The sequence below is a fragment of the Panthera tigris genome, chromosome B3 (assembly GCF_018350195.1).
Source record: "Panthera tigris isolate Pti1 chromosome B3, P.tigris_Pti1_mat1.1, whole genome shotgun sequence".
NCBI lineage: Eukaryota > Metazoa > Chordata > Mammalia > Carnivora > Felidae > Panthera > Panthera tigris.
Genome location: NC_056665.1, coordinates 68,321,557 through 68,335,707, shown reverse-complemented (window position 1 = coordinate 68,335,707; position 14,151 = coordinate 68,321,557). Strand labels below are relative to the sequence as shown.

The 14,151-nt window shown below is 41.4% G+C and overlaps 1 protein-coding gene across 14 annotated transcripts in view; it reads left to right on the top strand.

The window, feature by feature from the left end:
- Positions 1-14,151, top strand: part of FMN1 (formin 1) — a 429,856-nt gene that overhangs the window by 26,103 nt on the left and 389,602 nt on the right. For 11 of the 14 annotated variants that reach the window (XM_042989244.1, XM_042989245.1, XM_042989247.1 and 8 more), the window contains one exon: positions 8,415-10,400. In XM_042989244.1, the coding sequence (XP_042845178.1) occupies positions 8,546-10,400 (1,855 nt within the window). In that variant the 5' untranslated portion in view covers positions 8,415-8,545. Of the gene's footprint in view, positions 1-8,414; positions 10,401-10,679; positions 10,759-14,151 lie in introns of those variants that run through there. The other 3 variants (XM_042989251.1, XM_042989250.1, XM_042989259.1) reach the window with 2 other exon arrangements.

Sequence of the window (14,151 nt, the reverse complement as noted above, 5' to 3'; positions counted from 1 at the left end):
TGTTTTTGTTTTTTAGTTCCATATCGTTTATTTCTACTCTAATCTTTATTATTTTCTTCCTTCTGCTAGTTTTGGGTATTATTTTTCTTTTTCTAGTTCCTTTAGGTATAAGGCTAGGTTGTTTATTTGAGATTTTTCTTGCTTCTTGATGTAGGCCTGTATTGCTATAAACTTCCTCTTAGAACCACTTTTGCTGCATCCCAAGATTTTGGACCATTATGTTTTCATTTTCACTTCTCTCCATGTAATTTTTGATTTCCTCTTTGATTTCTTGGTTGACCCATTCATTATTTAGCAGCATGTTACTTAATCACCATGTATTTGTGCTCTTTCCAAAACTTTTCTTTGTGGTTGATTTCTAATTTCGTATGTTGTGGTAAGAAAAGATACATGCTATGACTTTAATTTTTTTTTATTTGTTGAGAATTATTTTGTGGCTTAATATGTGATCTATTCTGGAGAATGTTCTATGTGCACTTGACAAGAATGTTTATGTGGCAGACCTTTAAACAAGAGTGCCCTCCAAGCACCCTGCCTGTCTTTATTGCTCTATAAAATGGGTGAGCCATTGTCCATTGAACAGAAAAGCCTATTTTAACCCCTTATTCTGTCTAGTAAAAAAAATTGTTGTTCGAGAGCAGCTTCCTTAATTTGGAAATGTAAATTAACTTAATATATGAAATGAGTTTTCTGATTTGATGTTCTCAGAAAAGCAAACTCCAGAGAATGAGTTTGCATATTTAGAAAGATACTCCTAGGGGTGTCTGGGTGGCTCAGTCGGTTAAGCATCCAACTTCGGTGTGGGTCATGATCTCATGGTTCATGAGTTCATGCCCCACATCGGGCTCTGTGCTGACAGCTCAGAGCCTGGAGCGTGCTTCATATTCTGTGCCTCCCTCTCTCTCAGCCCCTCCCCTGCTTGTGCTCTGTTTCTCTCTCTCTCTCAAAAATGAATAAAGATTAAAAAATCTAAAGAAAAGATACTCTTAATTTATAAAAGGAGGCTACCTTTGTTTTACCAAGAATTTACCAATCCCACTTTTGTGAGATGCCGTGTAGTCAAACATTGGCCGTTGGACCTTGAGCATTCAGTGAGTAAGAATCTCATATATACATATTCCTTTTTTTAAATCATAGAGAAGGGGTTCATTTCCTCAGTATACTCATCTGTCTCCCAAAGATGATGATATAAGCCAGATAGTGACATGAGCCATGGATGTGTTGAAGATCTCAGTATGTTATATTCTCATGAAGATCATGTGGAAAGCTGATATTTGTTTGTCTTTATGTATGAAGCTTTGAAGAGGTACAGGAGAGGTGAATAAAGGATTCTCTGAGGTCTATGGGAAAATCTTCAATGCTCACACCTTATAGCATATCTAGGTAGCAACTAATAAACAAACACAAAAAGGAGCCCTTTTTCTTATCCTTTGATAATTATCTGTGGCTATTGCTAGAAATTTATTACCCAAAATAATTCTATTGACCAAACTTTGGCCTCTATTTTATTTTTGTAAAGCTTTGCCAATATGTTATAATAATGCCTAGCTTGGAGTATTCGTAGTTTCTTAGTCAAATCAGGGTTTTGAAAGGTACAAATTTTGCCTTTGAAGTATAGACTGATTTAGTTCTTTCTTTCTTGTGACAGTGTAAGAATACAAAGAAAGTCATAAAATTATAGAATTTTTATGAAGAAACCAAAAATCATTGAGATAATATGTAAACTCTTTCAATTTTACCGCTCTCAGATAATTATCTTCTTCCCTTTACTTATCCCTAGTCTTTGAGCATGAAGCAACCTCCTTCTTATCAAGACTTACCCTCCCTGTGTGTCCTCTGGCTCATGTCCTTTCCTTCCTCTGGTGCCTTCTTTCATCTGTTGTCCTATATTTTATTCCATATTTTGCTTGTATCATCAATATCTCCCTCTTCACTACCTCCTTCTTCTCAACCTAAAACCATGCTTAGATTTCCTTTCTTAAAACAAAACAAAACAAAACAAAATAAAAGTAATGACAAGGACAATACCTTGATACTTGTCCAGGCTACTCTTATTTTTTTCTCTTAACTACCAGCCTCTCTCTTGCTCTTTGCAATATACTTTGGTGTCCTCTTACTCTACTAAAATCACTGTCTAAAACTCTGCCTGTAATTTCACCTTCTAATTTATTTCTTTTTTAATCTCTTTACAGAATTTTATGTTTTCCAGAGCACCTCATTCTTGACTCTCTGATCTCTTTCTACCCCATTCTATTCTGACATTACTCCTAGGTTCATCTTCTTAAGTTTGTATGGAACAAACTATTTCTTTGATCAAAACCCATCCTTGTCTTCCCATTTGTGTAGGAAGTTAGCATTAATTTCCCACCAACCTGGATTCAAATCTTTTGACAGTTTTTTGTCACTCTTTCTTGACTTATCTCTCCTGACATATGTCTTAAAAGCAGGCAAAGAGAGTACTTCTTCCCTTTGTACATGTTAGCAGATTTCTCAGTCTTGTATAATGCCTCTCCTGGAATTCCCTCTTTTAAAATCACACCTGTCAAAACCTTATCCTTTAGTGTGGAGCTATTTCAAATGCTTTCTTCTTTTTGAAGGATTTTCTGATCCCACAAACATGATGTGTCTCTCCTTTCTTTAACCTTCTCTGATCTATTCTTTGACGTCTTATAGAATCTCTTTCTGCTTTGTATTGCAATAATTTAGCTAGTGGTTTCTATTCTTCTATTCTTACAGTGTGGTAGAGATTTTTTGAGAAAAAATACCTCTGGGGGAAAAGAGCTAGAAGGTTATTGCAGACCCACCTTTATTTTCATATCTTCTATGTAAAGAAAAGTACTATTGCATTCCATGGGTGTGGGTTGGAAGGAGATAGACAGGCACTAACTTTTCCAAAATCACACACAAGAGGCAGAATTCAAAGCTACCCAGGCCTGGATGAGCAATGGGAGAGAGTTGTAATTCATACCCAGAGACACTAGCTGTACCTGGAGGAAGGCTACCCAAGAGGAACTGGGGTCTTCAGTAGAGGCTGTACTAGGAGGGAGGGAGCCAGGGAATAAATACGAAATTTCTTCCATTTTGCATTTCCATCTGCTGCTGGTATTTCCTGACGTCTAAACCCAGTAGAAGCCAGAGTGCCAGGGAGCTTGTTGAGTCAGTCTCTTGGAGTTTAGAGTGGTGTGTAGAAGGGTATAGCCTGAATCTGAATGGACAGATGGATAATTTCCAGTTTAATAATGGAACTTACAGATAATCTATCTTATCAGTATTGGGCTCAGATGGAATCATAGGGCATTACTTTGCCAATGGCTAAGCAAATAAAACTTTGCATTGGCCTTCTAGGGCCAGAATCAATTATGAAGCTGACAGTAAGCAGACAGGATGGCTGCAGCTAATTCTTGGATCTTATTTTAGGCATTGGTGAAATATGTTATGAGCGGTGAATAGCATCTACTAAAAAGACAATAATTTCCCATTATGATGGGGTGCGACAGATATTTCCATTTGGGGTAGAGTGAAATCATGTACTTGCTTATTGGAAAAAGACTTAGGAAAGAAATCACCACAGCGGTGTTGTCTTGGAGAGACTGTCAGTCTGGAGTTTGCCAGAGGAAATGGAAAGCATGAAGGGTCCCCAGGAAACAAAGTGCTTTTACACTGAGCATAACCAGAGAAGGTTACTTTGTAGGCCAAATTAAGATGTATAATTTAGTGTGTGGAGCCTGCAGAGCTGCTGTATTTTAGTCAAAGCAGAGCGAGCCAATGCTGCTTGAAATAGTCCTGTGAACTCAGCATGGAATTATAGTGCTGGTGTATCTAACCACACTCCACATTGCTTTCCTTGTTATTTTGCTTTTTTTTTTCTCCCAAGACATATAGTTGGGTTTTTTTCCCCCTGGTTTCTCAGATGGAAAATATGCGTGATGATTCAGCACGGCCCTCTGATTTGCTAATGGGTTATTGCACAGAAGTGTTTGCCCTGCTCTGAAGCCTGCCTTTGCCATGGTGCCTGGGAGATTGCTGAGGTTGAAGCTCCTTTACTCAGGGTATACTTTCTTTTTCTTCAAAGAGGAGTTTTGTGGTTTCTCGGCTAGCTAGTAGGTGTCACCAGATAATATTTTGAGTTAGTGAATCATAAACTTAGAGACTAAATGTCTCATTTCACAAAGGAAAGAAGAAAATACTTGAGGGGTATTTATCCACATACAGCACTGTCAGGGATGCTAAGCTGATGGCTGAATCCTGACAGTCTTTTCTTTGGTTGAGAGATCCTGGGGAAAAGTGTGGATAGTTATTCTGTGCTCCAGAGACAGCCCTGTAAATGTTCATTAACAATAGTGGAGGATGTGCATAACAATTTTGATAAAAGTAATTTCAGGGGCACCTGGGTGGCTCAGTCGGTTAAGCGTCCGACTTGGGCTCAGGTCATGATCTCGTGGTCCGTGAGTTCAAGCCCCGCGTCAGGCTCTGTGCTGACAGCTCGGAGCCTGGAGCCTGTTTCGGATTCTGTGTCTCCCTCTCTCTCTCTCTGACCCTCCCCCGTTCATGCTCTGTCTCTCTCTGTATCAAAAATAAATAAAACATTAAAAAAAATTAAAAAAAATAATTTCAAACTGCAGAAGAGAATGGGGAAATAAGAGTGTCTGAAAATGTGTGTATTCTTTGCAATAATCTATCTTAAATTATTTGGATTTTGGATATCCAAAATTGTAGCAAAGCTAATTCTGAAACTCACTTTCTAATATGAAATAATCTTTTTTTTTCTTCCGTAAATTTCCTCTAAGATGCCCTGTGGATGCTAAATTCAGGCAAGTTAGATTGTCTTTGTGCCACTGATGTATCAATACCTGTGCTCTTGTGCATTCACAGGAGAACCTTGTCCTTTTCAAGCAACTCCATGTTATAATTAAAACAATTCACTTCTCAATCCCTACCTTTCATTGCAGAAATGTCTTTTGTTTCATTTTTTTTTTGTTAAATGGTAAGGCCTAGAGAGAGAGGTACTACGAGTACCACCCCTATTTGCTTACATGATCATTGGAAACTCAGAAATTATGAACCGATAACATGAAGAAGCCCCCTTGCACCTGGATTTGGACCCACAGAACCTGGTAGAAGAGTATTTTATCTTGGAAACAAGGTACAACTTTACAACATTGTTTTAAAGTTTAGAATTCCAAGAATGGGATGCTTTTCTTTTATAGTTGGTAGGGACTTACTTTGCTATGTATCCTGCCACAAGCCACATGACCAATGTTGCAGATCTACAACCCCAAAGTCACCCCTTTTATCTTCTACACTGTATCACCTGATCTTTAGTTGAAAGGTTCATCATAGTACAACACCATGGCTATGACTTTCACTGTTTTTGCCCTTTCCTCTGCAAAAGAAAATATAGCAATAGAGGGAAAATGCAACAGGTCTTTAAGAAGAGATGATACGTGAGAATGAAGTGAAGAATTTAAAGATGTAACTGGGTATGTGACTCCTGTTATTGTCAGGGAAGGGAGGAAGAAAGGCTTGCTTATATTATGGAAGCTGTCTGGTGTAATCTAACACTAGTGTCTGAGACATGGGTTCTGGTCTCAGTTTGGCAACACTGATTGAAAGATGTTAGAGCTAGGGTTTACAGACCTATAATAAAAGCATAGTAAAGGGGCGCCTGGGTGGCGCAGTCGGTTAAGCGTCCGACTTCAGCCAGGTCACGATCTCGCTGTCTGTGAGTTCGAGCCCCGCGTCAGGCTCTGGGCTGATGGCTCGGAGCCTGGAGCCTGTTTCCGATTCTGTGTCTCCCTCTCTCTCTGCCCCTCCCCCGTTCATGCTCTGTCTCTCTCTGTCCCAAAAATAAATAAAAAACGTTGAAAAAAAAAATTTAAAAAATAAAAAATAAAAAAATAAAAGCATAGTAAGAAGTTAAATCACTGAATCTTAATTTCTGTAGCTACAAAATATGGAGAATTATCTTACCACCCAATCTTTTTCAGCTTTGCGTAGTCTTGTTTCCCTCCATTTAGCCCTTAAATAGCTGTGTTTCCAGTACTCTGTTCTACAACCTTTGTTTTTGTTTTGTTTGTTTTTGTTTTTGTTTTGGTCTGTCTAAAACTGTGTAGTTTTCTTGAGTAAATTTCATCCAAGCCAGTGACCTGAAGTGCATACCATACAGGTTATGACAATCTTTGTTTTTTAATTTATTTTTTATTAAGTTCTTTAAAGTTTATTTATTTTGAGACAGAGACAGCATAGTGGGGGAAGGGCAGAGATAGAGGGGGAGAGAGAGAGAATCTCAAGCAGGCTCCGCACTGTCAGCACAGAGCCTGATGCGGGGCTTGAACTCATGAAACCATGAGATCATGACCTGAGCCAAAACTGAGAGTCAGACACTCAACTGACTGAGCCACCCAGGCACCCTGACAATCTTTTGTTTTTTAGTGGTGTGTGTAGACCATTTACATTTAATGTTAATTGTTGATATGTTTAGATTTAGGTTTACCCAGGCACCCTGACAATCTTTTTTTTTTAATGGTGTGTGTAGACCATTGACATTTAATGTTAATTGTTGATATGTTTAAATTTAGGTTTACCGTTTTATTATTTGCTTATGTTTGTTGCCTCTTTTTTGGTTCCTGTCTTTTGTTTCCCCTTTCTTGTTTTCTTTTGAGTTATTTGAATGTTTTTTTGTTATTCCATTTTAATATATCAATTGTATTTTTCATTATATCTCTTTTAGTGGTTGCTCTAGGGACTAAATATGCATGCCTAACTCTTCACAGTGTAGTCAGAATTAAATTACCATTATACTTTACCGCATCTCCTTAATGTTGTAGCTGTCTCGTGTATTATATGTACATATATTGCAACCCCACTGAAAATGTAATATTTTTTGTTTTCAACTGTTAAATATTGTTTAAAGAACTCAAGAGAGGAATAATACTATATTTACACAGATATTACTATTTCTGTTGCCTTTTCTTCTTTCTTGATGTTACAAGTTTCTTACTTTTTTCATTCTCTCTGAAAAGCTTCCTTTAGCAATTCTTTTAGAGCAGGTCTGCTGGCAACTAACTCTATCTTCGTCTGAGAATGTCTTTATTTCACTATCATTTTTGAGGACTATTTTAGCTGTATATAAAATTCTGGCTTAACACATCTTTTCTTTTAGCACTTTGAAATGGTGTTCCACTTTCCCTTTCTCTGAGTACTCTCAGTCCTCCTGGCACTTGTGGGTTGACCAGATGTGTGCATTTTTTTTAACCTTCATTTTTATCACTCTTTATCTGTCTTCCTCAAGGAGGTTCTGTTACAAAACTCTTTTCTCCTTTCTCTCTTCTGCCACTCAAAATGTACTTTTCTGTAGTTGTTTCTTATTTAGAACTAGTTATAAAGTATCTGAGGAAAATAATTCCCAAAGGATATCAATGATGAATAAGTGGTTACTGTGTTACCCTTTCCCAGGGGGAATGTCGTTTAGCCACGGAAGTCTTGAAGACTAGGAAATGCTTGTTTTGTTGTATTACAATGTGAAGTGTTGTAATACAGAATTCTAAGCTCCATATTTCTTGGTCTGGGGGAGAGGAGGACGTTAGCCACAAAGACATTCCCGGTATTCCTCAGATCTCCGGAGAGAACAGCCACCTTCACTGCTTATGTGACTTTTCAGCTCCATTTTTTGGTAAAGACATGGAAAGTCCATACAAGGCCAGCAGTAGCATATAGATATTTGCTTTTTGTCTGTCCTTCCATTTGGCCTTAAATGGGCAAGAAGTTGGGAAAATGACAAACAGTCTTGATTAAGACCCCTGAATTAATTAAATTTCAAACTTAAAAATTTTTGCTTTTAACTGTTTTGGCAAAGATATGTGAGTTGTATTCAGGAAAGACTCCAAATTTGTGGCCTAATACCTTTCCCTTATACTGGTTTAAGTGAAATAGATAATTAATCTCAAATGTTAACAAGTACTTTTTGGAGATAAAAAACGTTGACTCATTTTTGCAAATATTGCAAACACAAGTTCTTAAAATGTCTATGTTTTCTAAGGATCTCAAAGTCCCTTTTCTGTGGGATTTCTGGGAGGTCAATTAGCTGTGTTTAATAGAAAAACACAAACTGAAGCCTAGAGAAGTTGACAGACCTGCTCTAGGGTATATTGTGATTTCCCTTGTGGGGAAAAGGAACTTTTGTCTTAGGGCTGAAATTAGAGCGCTCTCCCAACCCTCGGCTGTAGAAAAACTCTGGTCCAGGGTGGGATGGGAGTGGGGAAGAGGTTGCAGTCAGCTTTCTGGCTGGTGTGAGTTGAGTTGGTTGAGGCCAGCCAGAGAGGAAGGGTAGGTCATGACTATGCTTTGATTGATGTTGGCTTGTGATTTATACAGTCTGTTACACAAGCTGCTTTCTTCCCCTGTTCTTCTACCAGGCAGTCTTGTTGCTGGAGATGATTGTCAGCTGCTTTCCCTGCCTAGCCACCATCACATGCCCTACCACCGGAGCCTGGGAAGCCTGACCACAGACCAGCATCTCCAAGGCATGAATAATTAGGTAGGCATAATGGAAGGCACTCACTGCACCCTCCAATTGCGTAAGCCCATTACTGAAGTCTGCTACATCAGCTTCTATCTTCCAAGGGGGGAAGTCAGAGGATTTTCATACAAGGGCACTGTAACTCTAGACAGATCCAATAAAGGGTTTCATAACTGCTACCAAGTCAGGGAGGGGTCAGACGTCATCAGCCTCAGCCTGCAGCCGAATGAACATCCAGGCGACATATTTTTCAAGCAAACTCCCACAAAAGACATTTTAACTGAGCTGTACAAACTCACAGCAGAGAGGGAGAGACTTCTGGCCAATCTGCTGAGCTCAGACCACATCCTGGGGATTACGATGGGGAGCCAGGAGGGGAAACTACCGGAGCTGTCCGTGAGCCTGGCCCCTGAGGACGACTGTTTCCAGAGTGCTGGTGACTGGCCGGGTGAGCCCCCCGTGGGCTGTCTCAATAAGAGGAGCGCCCATGGGAACAAAAAGCCCCGGAGGTTTGGTGGAAGGAGAGGAAGCTTTCAGGTGCTTCCACAGAAGAGGACCAGAAGAAAAGGGCGTGGGGGCCAGGAATCGGCTCCTCAGATGGGGAAGGACCAAATCTGTTCCAGTAACTCCCTTCCTATTTCTCGAACAAGGCGTAATCTTTGGCTTCTAGAGGAGAAAGGCAACTTGCTCCCAAGTGGGGCGTTCACGTCTTCTGTACAGTGGAGAGGGAGCTGTCCCCCAGAGATCCCCAGTGTACTGGATGCCAGTGGGAGCTTCAGGAAGACTTCTGAGGGCACTGAGTTTGGAAGAGGAGGGCTGCCCCCTGACTGCAGCTCCACAGAGCCAGGAGATGATAGTGGTGCTAGAGTGCCAAAGAGGGGCCCACGCAGGCTGGCGCACCAGCAAACAGATTTGTCTGAACGTCGTGAGGACCCTGAGCAACATCCAGAGGCAGAAAAGGGCCGGAGGGAGAAGTCTGGTGAGCGTACATGCGGGAAGAAGCCTATTTCCAAAGTGGTGGCCAAAGTCCAGGACCTGTCCACTCAGGTGCAAAGAGTAGTTAAAACACATCTTGAGAGTGAGGAAAGCGTTGCCATTTGCCCAGCAGCCCAAGCTGAGTTTATACCCAGAGCGGACTTGTTCACCCTCCCTGGAGCCGAGGCCGGGCCTCAGGGTTGCAGGTGGCCGGGCACAGAGCAGCATGGAGACAGGTCATTGCAGGCATCAGACAGGGAACGTATCCCAGCCAGCGCCGAGGGGGCTGTGAACAAGGTCCTGCTGAAGGTGATAGAGAGTGAAAAGGTAGATGAAGCCACCGAGGGGAAAAGGCTGGGCTTCCCCCTGAGCACGCCAGCCACCCACACCCTCCCAGAAACCAGAAGCAAGAGGAAAGCTGGGATGCCTCTGAAGGGTCACAAAACCTTGTTTCTGGATCCGCCCCCCAGTGTAGGCCCTGACTGGTCACAACCCAGAGGCGATGAGAAGAGACCGTCCCCCCCAGCCCTGGCAGCCCTCAGCATGCCGCTGAATAATTCATCCTCTCAGTCCTGTGCATACACACGGATGTCACCTGTTCCCTCGCCTCCTTCTCCAAGGCTTCCCAGCCCTCGGCAGCATCACAGGGTCCTCCAGCTCCCTCCGCTGCCTGGTGAGAGGGAAGCGGCTCCCGATGACTCTCCTGGCAGACAAAGCAGTACTTTCTCTGGGTCCTCCTCTGCTGACATCTTGGAGCCACCAACCTCTGCAAAGGTCACGGAGACCAAAGGAGCCAGCTCGACCTCCCTTGGAGCAGGCCAACCTCGCTTGGCATCTGGGGAACCTTTGGAAAAGAGCTTGGGGCCCAGAAAGACCACAGCTCGGCCCCAGTACCAGTCACCTCCAGGTAAGTCCCCGTGTGAGATACTTTGCATCTGTTCTTTGGCGGCTCACAAACTATAATCTGCTCATGCTCTTTAGAGCCTGGCTACTTAACCAGGTCTGTGAGTTCACGTTGAGGCAAGAGAAGCGGGAGTGACTTGGAGAGTGTGGAGACGGTGTAGATGGTGCTGACTTACAGGGTCAGGGGTCTAAGTGGCTCCCAGGAGCAATACTTTGTAAACATTTTTGAAAAATACTTTATTTTGGCATATTCTAAAGCTGCCTCCATCGTTGCTTACCTCAGGACTCTCAAAGGAAACAGGGACTAACAGAAAGAAGTAGCGACTTGTCTCTGCCTTTGATGCCTCCGCTGGGTAATTGGCCCCTTGACCTAAATTCTGCTGTTCATGCTGCTGGAGTAGCTCGGGTTTGTTGGGATTCCCTAAGCAGAAGGGGGAAAGCGCGACGTGTCTGTTGTTACAGGTTTTTCGTTTTTGTTTTTTAATAATCAGTTTTATAAGCATCATTACTTTATGACAAAGACTTTCTTTTTATACTAGAAGAGGGATGAATTCAGTCTCTCCTGTTGAAGAAACTTGGTTCTGATTTTCTTTCTTTGTTTCCTTTAACTCTTCATTTCCCAAATGGGTATGAAGTAATGTATATTCTATTTTACTTATGGCCTATTTTACTGTTATGTTTTACTTGTGGGTCCTAAAGAGCTAATCTGGCTTATGTGTTTAATGTGATTTAAAATTTTACATGAAAATAATTTTAAGGGTTCTATAAAGCAGATTCAATAAGACCGAAAAAGACAGTGTATAAAAAGCGCCTCTCCAGTATTCCTTACATTTATTTGTCCAGGCCAACGTGGCCAGGGGCTCAGGGTTTCATATGCCGCTGTGCAGGTGACGGAGTCTTTTCGAGGGGGGGGTCCTCCCACAGCATGTGGTCATTGCTTTGTCCGGGGAATGGGTTGTAATACGATATATGGTCTCTTCGAGGTTAGAGAAAACCTCATGCACAATTTTTGAGATAAAAATGTCCATCTAGGAAAGAGGAATTTCAACAGCTTTCTGTTTGTCTGACTCTTGACATTTTAAAAATTTCTCTAAGTCATTGATCCAGGCGTGGTTCTTTATGAACATGGGGTAAATGCGTTTGATCTTGTGTCTGTGATATATTGATCTTATTTTGAGAAGACTCGTTGCTTTCGTGACATAACTAATATGCTTCACCAGGAAAGCCATATAGAATTACAGATTTTATATCATGTATCATAGAACCCTAATGATGAGAATTCTCTCTCTGTACGGATGCTGGAGCCTTTGAAATTCTTGGAAAGGGAAGTCTGTGCAGTTATTAGATGAGTGACTTCTGGAGGCTTGGGTGTGAAATAGCTGCTTCGACTCTAAAGGTTCTTTTCAAGAAATCACACCAAATTCTAGGATTGTGTGCATCCCTCATCCAGAAACTGGGCATATTTAACGTTGAGCTTCAGTAAATCTTTTTTTCCTGATTAAGAATTACCCTTTTATTTTGTTGCCGACTTTCTGTATGAAAAATATTATAACAGCTCTGTTGTATCTGTGTCAAGGCAGGCACACGGTTTCTATGGTGACTGACAATAAACCCACTGAGGGGTAAGTTCAGTGGGTGGTCACACTCTCCCTTGGCCTCTCTATACAATTGCTCAGAACCATATCCTTTACTTTGGCCCCAGCCTTCCATAGCACTTTAGGAGCCAGTCCTTAGAATCATTACAATGTTCTTTTAACCTTATAAAAGAAGGAATTGGAAAGAAGGAGGATAGGAGTGGGAGAGACTGTTTCTTCCGGTATGGGTGACTTCCCTTCTGCTGGGACCTTCCTCTGAGGCCTCCAAATATTGTCTCTTGCTGTCATCCCTGGGAGGGAGTTCTTCAGATAGTGGGTCTTTGATTTATATCCTATGGTCCTGTGACCTTCTCCCTCGAATTCCCCTTTTATGTGGTCATGAGTTCTCTTCATATTCTGGGTCCTTCAGTGACTTTCGGCTGCCCGTGGGTCCATATATGGGAGAATTTTCCTGCTTCCAGCTGCCTTTCACTTTATTTCCCCTGTCACTCTTTCCCAGCAGAGGCCTCAGACAGTCCCCAGCAGCCCTGATGGTGGGTGGAGGGGGCAAGGGGGCGTAATTCATTTACTATCACTGCACCGTGGCCCTTTATCTGAGTCGAACTCCCACCTGTCTCCCATGTTAGCTATTAACCAGGTTGAGTTTATGGTCTCTGGACATTTATTTCCTGTGGAAATCACATCTAGGTATTTTATTGAAGTGATGTGATTAAGATTATTGAAAGCTCTCATTAACTGCTCAAGTAAGAGATTTAGTCTGGCAAAAGTAATCAGATCTGTTTCCAGTTGGAGGACTCTTTAGTGTTATGGGCATGTAGTAATTCTCAGAAAAGAGTGAAATCTGCTTCTCCTTCTCACAGGACTAAGAGTTAAAGCCAGTATTACCATCCACAGAGGAAATAGCATGAAGGCGTCACAAAGGCTACTGGTCCACCTCCTATTTGCTTTGCAGTTTTCTTAATTCTTCATTCCAAGGGCTATACACAGGGATTTCTTGTCTGGTGGTGATATGATCAAATAGAGAATATACTAACAATGAACGGTGGCCAGATTTGTCTTCTTATGCCCTCCCCTCAACAGACACATTGCCTTCTCCCCACTCTCCCTTTGGGATTGGTTTTATAGTATTTTATTTTGGGATGCAAACTGCTGCCGCGTGTTCCCAAGCCTTTGTGGAATGGGGTATTTTCTCAAACCTAGAGGGACTCGAGTGGTGCTAACCTACACAGTGGTATCCTTGAGGCTGGGATTCATTTCTGTTTTGATGGCTTTCTTTCTACCTTTGATCTGAAATAGACCCTTTTTAATGCCAGAAGAATCACATGGAATTTGGCTCACCACACTTAGGAAAACGCCCCGGGTTTCTGTGTGCTCCTGGCAACCTCATGATCTTTGTCCCCTGATTGAAGTCACTGAGGCGGTGGTAGAAGTAGATGCCCCAGGCGTAGTTCTGCTTGAAATTGTGAGTCACTTGATCGATTCTGGGGCCCATCAAAAGACATAGTTCATGTCAACTGATTAGGAGTTGAGAAGAACACTTGGAATAGTTGTTTTGATATCTGATGCTACTTTCAAAACTTCTGTCTCTGTAAGTGTTTTTTACAAGGAGTGGATAGAAATTCTTCCACAATAATTCTAAGGTTTGATACAGTTCCAGTAAAAACGTAAAGACACTTCATAACATTAATGGGCATATGCAACCATTTAAGATCACTGCAGAAAGCATATAGTGCACAGAAAGTTATCTGTAATTCATGTTAAGAGAGCAAATAAGATTCAGAAATTACATATATCATATCATATCCGTATAAAACAAATATAAGAATTAAACAAGAAACACATTGCTATATACTTTTAAGAAAGTAAGGGGGTGGCGTTTGAAACTATAGGTAACTTTGACCTAGCAACCCTACATTTTGGAATTTGGTTTACATAAATAGATGCACTAGTAAACATAGATGCATAAGGGTGTTTACCGTAGCATTGTTTGTGGTGGCAAAAATAGCTGAAAAAATTTGAATGTCCATCAGTAGAGAAATGGGTAAATAAATTCTAGTACATTTCTACTGTATAGTATTATGAGGCTGTTCAAAGTGTTGAACTAGATCTGTATCTATCTAGCAAGTTGCAAGGTAATGTGTAGCATGCTTGCAGTTTTTG